General features: G+C 50.5%; 1 protein-coding gene across 1 annotated transcript in view; it reads left to right on the top strand.

Moving 5' to 3' along the window:
• KIF26B (kinesin family member 26B) overlaps positions 1–11,804 on the top strand; it is a 569,508-nt gene that overhangs the window by 464,940 nt on the left and 92,764 nt on the right. The window contains exons 6-7 of the mRNA XM_064383674.1: positions 5,404–5,610; positions 11,135–11,228. Of these exons, the coding sequence (XP_064239744.1) occupies positions 5,404–5,610; positions 11,135–11,228 (301 nt within the window). The remainder of the gene's footprint in view (positions 1–5,403; positions 5,611–11,134; positions 11,229–11,804) is intronic.

Below are 11,804 nucleotides of genomic sequence, written 5' to 3' on the forward strand. Positions count from 1 at the left end.
GCTCCTGCTTCACTGCACTGCCCACACACCACACACCCTGTACCTGCACAATGGACCCTCCACATTTTTCTCTCTACAGCTGAATCCCATCCAAAAACGTGGAAACCAGGAAGGGCTTCTGGTGTGTACCCAGAACAGCACACTGCTGCCTTGCACCTGCACCCCCGGCTCTCCTCGGGAGTGGCCTGGCACTCTCAACTCCATCTGTTCCCCGTGACTGGCCGTCTCCCATGTGAGGCTGAGAGACAGGATGATCCCTGTCTCACACCTCACACTCTCGGAGGAATCCCAGCACACCATCCCACCGCCGTCCTTGGCAGCGGGGAAGCGGGACCCCACGCTGGGTGTGGTTGCTGGTCGGCTCCATAGTTTGGCTCTGCTGTCTGTCTCATGCAGTGACGCTTTTGCTTTGAGAATCCCTCTGGTAATCCATTTTCTACTTTTCCCGTCATTCTTCCTGGTGATGGCCCATTCTTATTCACCGCTGCTTTCCCCTGGAGAACGAGTTCCAGCCGTATTTTAGGAACTAAAGACTGATGTGGAAAGCTTAGAGTTGATTCCAGCCCTGCTGGGATTGGGACAGAAATGATGTCAAATAGTGCTCCTGCTTTGTTTCCAGTTTCTACTGAGCTGATGCTCAAGAACCCGGGAACTCAAACATCAGCGTAAAGGAAGTTCAGATAGACAGAGACTGAGGGGCGGGAAGTGGCCAGTGGTGACTTGAACTCTGTGCCTAGAACGCTGTAGAGGAGAAAACTGCTTCTCATCACCTCCACACTCTTATTGGGCACTTATCGTGGCCAAGACTCAGGTCAGGGAAGTGTCCGTAGCTTTCTGTGTGTCTGTAGAGGGCCTTCGTCGTGGGTATGCACAGAATAAGTTGAAACAAAGTCGACATGAGAAGGGCTGGTGGGGTTCTCCCTGCTCCTGCCACCTTCTCATCACTGGCAGTCTTTTTTTTTCCTAGACAGTCTCACTCTATTGCTCAGGCTGGAGTGCAGTGGCACCATCTCGGCTCACTACAACCTCCGCCTCCCGGGTTCAAGTGATTCTCCTGCCTCAGCCTCCCAAGTAGCTGGGTTACGGGCACCTGCCATCATGCCTGGCTAATTTTTGTATTTTGTTTTTTTAGTAGAGATGGGTTTTACCATGTTGGCCAGGCTGGTCTCAAACTTCTGACCTCAGGCCTCCCAAGTGCTGGGATCACAGGTGTGAGCCACCGCGCCCGGCCTGCAGTCTTTTTCTCACGGCTGAGGGATCCTTCCAGTGGTCACATTTTCCCGTAGCCCTCCTGAACCATAGAGTCTGCAGAAAACCTCCAGCCGGACAGCTTCTGGGTAGAGAAACAGGCCAAGACTCTCCTAGGCGTGCAGCACGGGGCTGTGCTCCGTGACGAGGGACAAACAGGAATATCTGTGTGCCGTGATCGTGGATAGCAGTCGCGGTGAGTGATTACGGGCCGCTCCTCAGCCTCCAGTCGGGCTGCGTGGCAGGCAGCGATCGCCTCCGTGTTGACGGAGTGAGTGTCTGTGCAGTTCGGGAGCGAGGCGCTGCCTCTCTATGAGTGTCTCACAGTTCCTTTCCCCTCAGTCCCGTGATGCCGTCCAGAACAAGCTGAACTGATTAATGAGCAGGACATAAAGATAACTGCTGCCCAGAGCAACAGCTGTCCCGCTCCATCCTCGGATTAATTAGACAAACAGGGCAGAGCGGGGTCCCCACCGCTCTGGGAAGTTGGGTGCAGGAAATGCCAGTCTCCTCTTGCTGGAATCAGGGTGTCACCTTCCTGGCCACCACTCAGACTGTTCCTATAGCTTTCTGGATCCCATTCCCCGCAGGTCAACCCTGGGGAGTGAAATAGTGACTGTCCCTTCCACCCCGAGAGTTGGGGAGAAGGCGGTGCATGTTAGTAACTGCCTGGTCTCTCTATGTAAGAGCAGCAGGGAGAGGCGGGGCTGAAGTAGTTGTTGCCAAGAACCTAACAGCATTAGTGACAAAACCAAGAACTCCTGGCGAGAAGTCCGAGGGACTTTCTGGATCACAAGTGGTATCTCCTCAGCACTTTAATTACAGCGGATTAAGCAGGAAGTGGAGTGCTGGACTAAAGGAATAATGATACAAAGGAGGTGAAGCGGAAAAACTCAATTTCCTTCCTTTAAGGGGAAAAAATGTCCATTTAGTTAGATGAATTGCAAAGAAAAGAATAGAGTGTGGCATTTCCCCCAGCTTGGAGCTCAACGGGCTTTTAAAGAACTGTGTATCTCTTTGGCCAGACCGGTGACTGGGATCGTCAGCCTCTCTACAGAAAACGAACCGTAGGCTTGGGATGTCATTAAGATGCAGGAGCATTCCTTCTGGACAAATGACTCACTGGTTCAGCCTCTTCTTGCCCGCTTCTCCTTGTAGGCCCTTGCCTGGCTTAGCTCATAGTTTACATTCAGCACCTCTAGTTACCCAGAAATTGCATGCAGGCTTGTGAAATAGAAAAGCAGTGGGCCGTGGCCCCATCGGTCCTGCCCGGCATTGCGTCATCCCTGACTTGCAATGCTCGGAGGCTAGGCTGGGAGATTTGCTTACAGAAAGCCTGGAGGTCCCAGGTGCCTTCCAAAAGTGGCGATTTGAATACACGCTCTTAGCACACATACTGTGTAACTGAGGCAAAGCTATAGAAATGAATGGAACTGAAATCAGACTATGAAAGCACAGTGAACAAGAAAGTGGCCAGAATGGAATGCAGATAAGCCTAGTGGTTATTGTCCTGTGTGTGGCGGCCATGTGGGATTTGGCTGTTTTACTAATAGGAGCCCTGGGGGCCCAGTGCTTACTAACTAGCTCTGCCTGTCGGGGATCACCCACGGTATCCTGCTTGTGATTGATGCTATCCGGAGTCCAGGGCAAGGGGTTCTAAAACCATATTATGTTTTGTTTTGTTTTTTGTTATGAAGAGACAAGGTCTCCCTCTGTCACCCGGGCTGGAGTGCAGTGGCACGATCATAGCTTACTGTAACCTTGAACTCCTGAGCTCAGGTGACCCTGCTGCCTCAGCCTCCCAAGCAGCTGGTACCTGTAGGTGTGCACCATCTCACCTGGCTGTTTTTTTAAAATAAATTTTTTGTAGAGATGGGGTCTCGCCATGTTGCCCAGGCTTGTCTTGAACTCCCATCTCTGCCTCCCAAAGCACTGGGATTCCATGTATGGGTCCCACGCCCAGTCTAAAACCTTACCATAAACATTGTGACTGGAAAATGATAGGTTATCATGATCCAGGAAAAGGCAAGTAAAGGGAGGAGGGAGGAAGAGACACAGGAATCGAATGCCCACCATGTGCTTATGCCACGTCCAGCACTCTACATGCTGGTCCACTGAATTTTCACAACCGCCCATATGGCAGGCATTGTTAGGCTATACAGGTAAGGAAGCTGGGGCTCTAAGAAGTGTGACTCTCTGTGGGAGGCAGCAGCCGGCATGATGGAAAAAGCGCAGGCGTTGGGGGCGGGATCCAAGTCCAGCCTTCCACCCACAGGTTCAGTGACGCGGGGCAACTTACATCACATCATGTTTTCATCTGTAAGATCTGGACAGGTATACCTCCACCCTAGAGTACTGGGAGGATTCAATGAGATCGTGTAGAGAACGGCACAGCTCTGGCGTACGAGACAGCACGGCAGATATCATTCTATGACCTCACGGTGGGAGAAGCAAGATCTAAACCCTGAGAGGTGGAGCGCATCCCACCCTCGGGCTTCTTCCACCGTGACACTGGCTTTTGAGTCTACACAGAGTTCTGCCTTCAGTTAGAAGGCAGGCACAGCCAGGACACCGTGTAGGGTCTGGGGACCCAGTGCCCTTGGGATTCTTTCCCTTCAGCTTTGTGCACTGCAGTGAGTTGGCTCAGCATATGGAGCCGAGGTCAGCGGGAGGATCGCCAGCTTGCACAGAATGTATGATTCTCTGAGCATTTCTATAAGTTGAAATATTTTATTTAAAAATGTACGGCTGGGCACAGTGGCTCACACCTGTAATCCCAGCACTTTGGGAGGCCAAGGTGGGCAGATCACCTGAGGTCAGGAGTTTGAAACCAGCCTGACCAACATGGAGAAACCCCATCTCTACTAAAAATATAAAATTAGCCAAGTGTGGTGGCGCATGCCTGTAATCCCAGCTACTTGGGAGGCTGAGGCAGGAGAATCACTTGAACTCAGAGGTTGCAGTGAGCCGAGCACCATTGCGCTCCAGCCTGGATTGAGACTCCATCTTAAAAAAACAATTTACAACCACCCCCCCTCCCCCAAACTGCATGACAGAGATTTCATCAAACCCGACAACTGATGAGACAAGGAAAACAAAACACAGAGAGGACTTTAGAAATAATCCTTGTGCATTCCTTCAGAATTTGCCATATATTACTCAGATGACCTGTGTCTGTGTCTGGCTATCCTGCTACTCTATGCATTACTTATCTTTGGATCCCCCATGCCTAGCACAGTGCCTGGCACATAGTAGGTCTCAACATAAGTGCCATAGTAGGTGCTTCACATAAGTGCCCATCATTTATTGGACTGAACTCACAGCACAGTAACAAGGAGCTGGTTAGAACAAATGCCGTCCCTTTCCCCAGGACTGCAGCCTGCAGACCTGTGTGAGGCTTCAGCTTGATTTCTGTTCACCTTGGGCCCCCAAGGCGGACTGTGCATTTCCGTAAGCACCTCACTCACCTGCAGGAGTGGGGCCGCGTTGGTGGTGAGCACCGGAGGTTACTCAGAAAGTGGGTTAAAGGGCAGTGCTCCTGCTTCCTCCAGAGATGCCCTTCTGTTCTCTGAAATGACAACTCCGCACTCACTTAATGGGATCCCAGATAACATGTGCAAACCAGTCCTTTATCAGTGTTGCCCCTTGGAACACGTTTCAAATGCTGGCCATTAAAAGCAGGCCACTTCGCGGTGCTTTAATGATGACACTAATAACTGTGGATTTTTGTCTACCAGAGTCCTGATGAGCTGAGCCAAGGAGTAAATTATGGTGCTAACTTTTATGTGCATGGTTTATTGATCTGTGAGCTTCAAGGAAACTACGCCAGCCTCTACAGTGTGGCAGCCCAGGTTACCTTTTCATCTGTGTAATTGGGCCACGCGGGCACAGTTAATATTCAATTTATATTAATAGGAAGACAAAGAACATGACGTACCGTCTCCGTATTGAAGTAATGGGCATATCAAAGTATTCTACCCGGTCATCCAAATAAATCCGCTTCCCCGTAGCTTAGCAAGGATGATGTCGCTATGTCACTGTGTATTTCATCCTCATTTGTCCTGAGGAAGTTCAGTGCTGCCATGTGTATTTATACTCGCAGAGGACACAAGGGTGCTGTCTTCATCCCTGCTGTTGCCCCTCTTTTCTTAACAGGTGAAAGTCATGCTTCGCGTCTGTTCTACCTTGGCTCGAGATACCTCAGAATCCAGCTCTTTCTTAAAGGTGGACCCACGGAAGAAGCAGATCACCTTGTACGATCCCCTGACTTGTGGAGGTCAGAATGCCTTCCCCAAGAGAGGCAACCAGGTTCCTCCAAAGATGTTTGCCTTTGATGCGGTTTTTCCACAAGATGCTTCTCAGGTGGGTATCGGCCCCCTCTCAGGCTCAGGCAATGTTGATTAAAGAAGTGTTCGCTCATTCACAAGGACCCCTGAGCTGGGAGGGTGTCTTCTGGAGCATTCTGACGGACCAGTTCCTCCAGGAGTCAGTCTGAGCTCCCTTGAATGGTCCAGTGCTTTTGAATTACTGGAGTCAGACCCTGGGCAAGACCTGTGTGCAGGGATTTCAGTAAAATACGTCCTTGGGGAGAAGGAAGTATGAGCCAGTCAGTGGATCACACACAGAAGCAGGAAGGTAACAGACAGGAAGGGACAAGGACAGCTGCGTCAAGGTGCTGGTGACGGATCTGGGAGGAGCCTACTCCTGCCTGGGTTTCTGGGTGCGGGCATTGTACAAGGGAAAAAATGTTTCAGGGAGCTGGTTAGAATTAGGCAGCATCCTAGGACCCTATATAAGCACACTGGGGTTGAGGGCAAATCTATAGTCCTGGTAAGGAACCAGAATGTAAGGCAGGGAAACTGAGGCTGACATGCATCCTGTGGCCTGGCTCAGTGGAGTGAAGGGGAAGAAGAGAGGCTTGGGGATAGGTGTTATATTCGTTTAATTGCTGCATTACAAATCACCCTAAAATTCAGTGCTTAACACAAGAAGCATTTGTTATTGCTCATGGGGCAGCTGAGCAGCTCTTCTGTTCCTAGCTCAGCTCATGCTTATGTCTATCATCAGCTGTGGGTTGGGTAGGCAGCTCTGTGGATCTTGGCTGGATTAATCCTATATTGTACTGTAGGCACATGTCTTTGGGGTTGGCTGGCTTTTCACGGGTCTAGAATAGCCTTGACCAGGTCAGCTGGTCTCTCTTCCACATTGCCTCTCCTCATCCAGCGCGCAAGCCTGGGCCAGTTCTCAGGGCACTGTCCGGGACCCACGTGTGCAGGTCTATTGAGGCCTAAGCTCAGCATTGACCCAGTATCACTTCTGCTGGATTCTACTGGCCCAGCTTCAAGAGATGCGGAAGAGATTGCTCCTCATGATTGGACGAGCTCCAAGTCACATTGCCAGGGGGCTGCACCCAGACTAGGGTGGAGAATTGGGGCCATTTTTATTAATCTACTATGAGTGTAATTGCAAGGCTACTTGGGAGCCATGGGCAGCCAGCAAACTGTAGCCCCCACCAGATGCTGCAACTAAGGCTTCTAGTGGACATCTGTTTTCACTTGGATTCACTCTGGAGCTTTGGTGAAGATGGGCCTCTAAGTGACACCAAACAGTACCTGTTCCTGCAGGGGACGGAGAGGGGACGTGTGTGCAGAATTAACTGCAGAAATAAATAGCCCAGGTCATAGGTATACAGTGCCCTCCGTAGCCTGGATTTTGCGATTTTTTGATCAGTTTCTAGTGCTTGTCAAGATTTACATCAAAGTGTATAGTAACTGATAATCCATAGCAGAACCTGAAGACAGCAGTGCGAATGCTGCCATGTGCAGCCTCTTAATTTCCTCCAGGCTGCATCTGAGTGGAGGAGGGGTGGTGTTCTCACCGGCTCGTATATTACACCACATGGCACATGTTATAAGCTCCATTCATTCAGAATTTTAGCATGTGGTTTTCCCAAAGAGTTTTACCCAAGAAGACAAAGTACTTTATGGATAAGCTCTACGGTTTCTCTTCATTACATTTTTTTGTGTGGCATACCACCCAGTGGGCTCAGTCATTTAAACCTGACATTGGGTCTAATAAATGGTCTACAGATAATTTAATTAACACAGTTAAAACTTTTCAGAAGCAAATCTCCACAATTTGTAAGGATTCCAAAGCAAACCCTAAATTAAGCAGGGACTATTAATGAGTGTTAGATTTATTCCAGAAAAAGGAGCCATCTTTATTGCTAATCTTCGTTTACATTTCACACTTGGCTCCAGAGCTCCGTATGCTCAGTGTTGGAGTTTCACTCATTTCGGAATGCCTTACTTTCATTCAAATTTCCAGTGCGATAATAAATTACATGTCTGTATACATTTCAAGACATTTCGTAGACATGAAAGCATTTGACTCTAGATTTCAGTGGGGTAGGAAGGGAGGCATTGCTGTTTTCACATAACACACAAGGAATCCGAGACTCAAAGATTAAGTCACTTGTTCAAAGTCCCTTTCCCGAGCAGACATCCTTCCTGAATTCCTCCTATTACGTCTCTGTATCCTGCTCGATATGGTATCATGTCTTTGACCTCCCTCCATTTTATCCAGTATTTCCTAGCAATGTGGCCTCAGGCAAGTCACTCAACCTCTCTGGGCCTCAGTGTCCTCATCTGTCAAATGGGGACATGACCAGTGTTCCTCATCAGGCTGTGTGATTCGTCAAATTGACACACATGAGGTGCTCACGGCAGAGCCAGGAACACAGCAAGTGCTCAATAAATGTGGCTATTTTTTACTGTTATCATTGTCAATATTAGTAGCATGCTGCTGGCCAGGGCCAGCTCAGCCCCACAGGGCGAGCACCCCTGTTGCTCCCAAAGCCTGAAAGCAGGGAGTGTGTGGAGTGGGCCTCTGCTCTCAAGCCCTGAGTTTCAGCCTGTGAAGCCACAGCCACCATGGTGACCCACGCAGTTACAGATTGATTGTGCTTTCTCCTGGCCTCTAAGGAAATCAGCTAAGCAATGATTAGAACAGTCCTGGTTCCTAGTTGCCTTGGACAGACATCCATATTACCCTTCAGTGGCCTCAGCAGTCACTGGCTGCCCCTGCTGGGACACACCTCTGCTGGGATGAGAACCTGGACTTGTGGGCAAGCAGAGGCTTCCTGCAGACCTGGCCCTGCCCATGGGGCTATGCTCGGGAAGGCTGCGTGCCTCTCCAGCTCCAAGGAGAAGCAGTGAGGGGCCTCCAGGGGCCGGTGTCGGCCCTTAACACACACCAGACGGACTGCCCACTACCACCCTTCTCAGTGGAGAGCCAAGCGGGAACTCTGCCAGGGATGCCTCCCCAGCTCTGCACCGCAAGGCCTCCTCTCGGCCCAGCCTCTGCACAGGTGACCCAGTGTGGTCCACACACACCCAGCATCCTCCCAGGTGCCTCAAGAATCAAACACCGCTTATTGGAGGTACAGCTCAAGGTGACTGCTCAGCCTCCAGCCTCCCATCTCGCTTTATCTCCAAAGAAGACTTAGTTCATTGGGCAGCCTTCTGCCTGCTCTGCAGATGCCTCTTGCAAATTCCATCAAGATGCTACTGCTTCTGTGTCAGGGTTAGCACTAGGCTCTCCCTGCCTAGGTCCTGGGGGTTTGAAAGATCCTGTGTTCCCCACAGCAGCCCTGTCCTGCCACCCCCTTTGGCCCAGGAGGAGCCCCCTTACCCCCACAGAGTGTCTGAGGCCCACCTTGGAACAAGGGACAGTTGTTGGAAATGTGGTTTTTCAGTTTAGGAGAGAAAACTGACTTCCAGACACTTGGGTTCATTGTGCTGCTGGAACCCGCAGCTGAATGACAGCATTCACAGCCCAGGTGCCCACTGGGAGGCACGCTGCCCCAGGACTGCAAAGTCCTGTGTTAGCACCATCTGCTGGAGCTTCCACCAGCTGTGACTCCAGCCCCGAGACAGAAGTGAAAGCAGCAGGGTGCAGGGGGAATGCTGTCTTCCTGCGTCTGTGACAAGCCTCAGGTGCTAACCAAAGAGAAGGACGTTTCCCAGATTTCCAAGTTAGTCCACAAAACTGCAGAGCGCTCTATTAGTGGGTGTTCAGGGGAAATACAAAATGTCCTCCAGGGCCTGGTCCCTGTCTAGGATTTAATAATCGAATTGGAGAGCAGACACACACACCAGGCTGAAGAACGCCTAACAACATGCCACGTGGTGACTGATATTATATATGTTGAATATATCTGTAGCAAAAGAAAGAAAAGGCAGGCTTTGAAAAGAGGAGGGTGGGTCGGTTGTGGTGGCTCACATCTGTAATCCCAGCACTTTGGGAGGCTGAGGTGGGTGGATCACCTGAGGTCAGGAGTTCGAGACCAGCCTGACAATATGGTGAAAGCCCAGCTCTACTAAAAATAAAAATAAAATAATTAACCAGGCATGGTGGTGCTTGCCTGTAATCCCAGCTACTTGGGAGGCTGAGGCAGGAGACTCGCTTGAGCCCAGGAGGTTTAGGTTGTAGTGAGTGGAGATTGTGCCATTGCACTCCAGACAGAAAGAAAGAGAAAGAAGGAGAGAAAGAGAGAAAGGAAGGAAAAAAGAAGGAAGGAAGGAAGGAAAAAGAAAGAGAGAGAGAAAGCAAAGGAAGGAAGAAAGAGAGGAAGGAGGAGGATGTGAATTCAGAATGAAGAAAGAGATCGGTAGAGAAAGGTTTGGTGCCACAAGGAAAAATTAGCGCTGAGACAAAGGATTTTTCAGCAAAGCAGTTTTTATGTCCTGCGCTGCAGGAAGGGGACCCTTGCTGGGCATCTTGCCACGAGAGTACCATGAGCACCGGAAAAGCGGACGTATTTATCCCTTATGCATTTGGGTTGTTCTTACTGCGTTTGATCTCCGCTGGTTGGAGCCAGACCTTACCATTTAAACTAAAACCCAATTGGCTAATAACTTAAACTTGTTTAAACAGGTAGGGGCATAGACTGTGAGCTGTGAGCATGTCCAGCACAGATATTTTGGTTAAAGTATAAGGACATAGAATATGCTATGTGCCTGTAAGCGTGGCATTTCTAACAGCTACACAGGGTAGGGCTAAACACATTTTATTTTTTATTTTTTATTTTTATTTTTATTTTTTTTGAGACGGAGTTTCGCTCTTGTTACTCAGGCTAGAGTGCAATGGCGCAATCTCGGCTCACCGCAACCTCTGCCTCCTGGGTTCAGGCAATTCTCCTGCCTCAGCCTCCTGAGTAGCTGGGATTACAGGCACGCGCCACCATGCCCAGCTAATTTTTTGTATTTTTAGTAGAGACGGGGTTTCACCATGTTGACCAGGGTGGTCTTGATCTCTTGACCTCGTGATCCACCCGCCTCGGCCTTCCAAAGTGCTGGGATTACAGGCGTGAGCCACTGCGCCCAGCGGGCTAAACAAATTTATGTTGTAACAAGCAAGGAAACTGAAGAGGAACTTTCCTACTTTACACACTTATGAAATGGTGGGTCACCTTTTCCCCCGCTAGGAAGCCTGTCCTGTTCCATAAACTATATGTATATGTGTGTTGGCAGAGAGCGAACGGAGAGGTTAAAGGTCTTGTCCGGGGGGCCAGATGGCAGATGAGGGAAGGGAATGAGGTCCTTCCAGCCTGTCCCTGCCTGGTCTACAAACGCAGCCACTGAAATGTACCAAAGATTGGCGGGAGGGTGGTTTGCAGCTCACGTGGGTAGTGCTCAGGCTTGCAAAGGGCGGAAGGTAGTCAAGGGTTTTGAGCATCTCCAGGACGTCACGGCAGAGGCCGACCCACTTGATACACAGTGACACTGGGCCCCGAGGCCCCAGGAAGCTGGGCTCACTTTTGTTGCTAGTGATGCCTCCACTGCGCGGTCCATTCACGGCTGGTGTCTCCTCTTGTGTCTGACAGGCTGAAGTGTGTGCGGGCACCGTGGCGGAGGTGATCCAGTCTGTGGTCAACGGGGCAGACGGCTGCGTGTTCTGTTTCGGCCACGCCAAGCTGGGTTCGTGAGAGTTTCACCTTCTCGTGCCGCTCGGCGGGCTCCCTGTCATCCCCTGCATTCTTCTGTGTCCCTCCCAGAGTCCTCTGGTGAAGGGAAGGGTTGTGTTTCTCTCAGGTGCTGAGCTAAATAACCAATAACAAGTTACACGACGAACACTATGTTGTTCATCGCAGGCGGACACCCATTCCTGTAGGAAAGCTTTCAAGTCCAAGTGATGGACAGAGAAGCAGCAGGGTTGTTCCCACTGGGTCCAGGTCAGAATCAAGCCCGGAAGGCAGGCGGGGAAACACTGATTTTCTGAGCAGCTGCTGTTGGGGAAGCAGATAGGGCCCCTCACACCGCCCTTCCACGAGGATGTGGGTTGGTGGTTGAAGCCCTTGTAAAAGCCGGAGAAGGCCGGGCGCAATGGCTCTCGCCTGTAATCCTAGCTCTTTGGGAGGCTGAGACGAGTGGATTGCCTGAGCTCAGGAGTTCGAGACCAGCCTGGGCAACACGGCAAAACCCTGCCTGTACTAAAATATAAAAAAATTCGCCTGCGTGGTGGCACATGCCTATAATCCCAGTTACTTAGGAGGC

This window comes from Aotus nancymaae, unplaced genomic scaffold (genome assembly GCF_030222135.1).
Source record: "Aotus nancymaae isolate 86718 unplaced genomic scaffold, 86718_ANA_hifiasm-v0.15.2.pri h1tg000032l_0, whole genome shotgun sequence".
In the NCBI taxonomy this organism is placed as follows: domain Eukaryota; kingdom Metazoa; phylum Chordata; class Mammalia; order Primates; family Aotidae; genus Aotus; species Aotus nancymaae.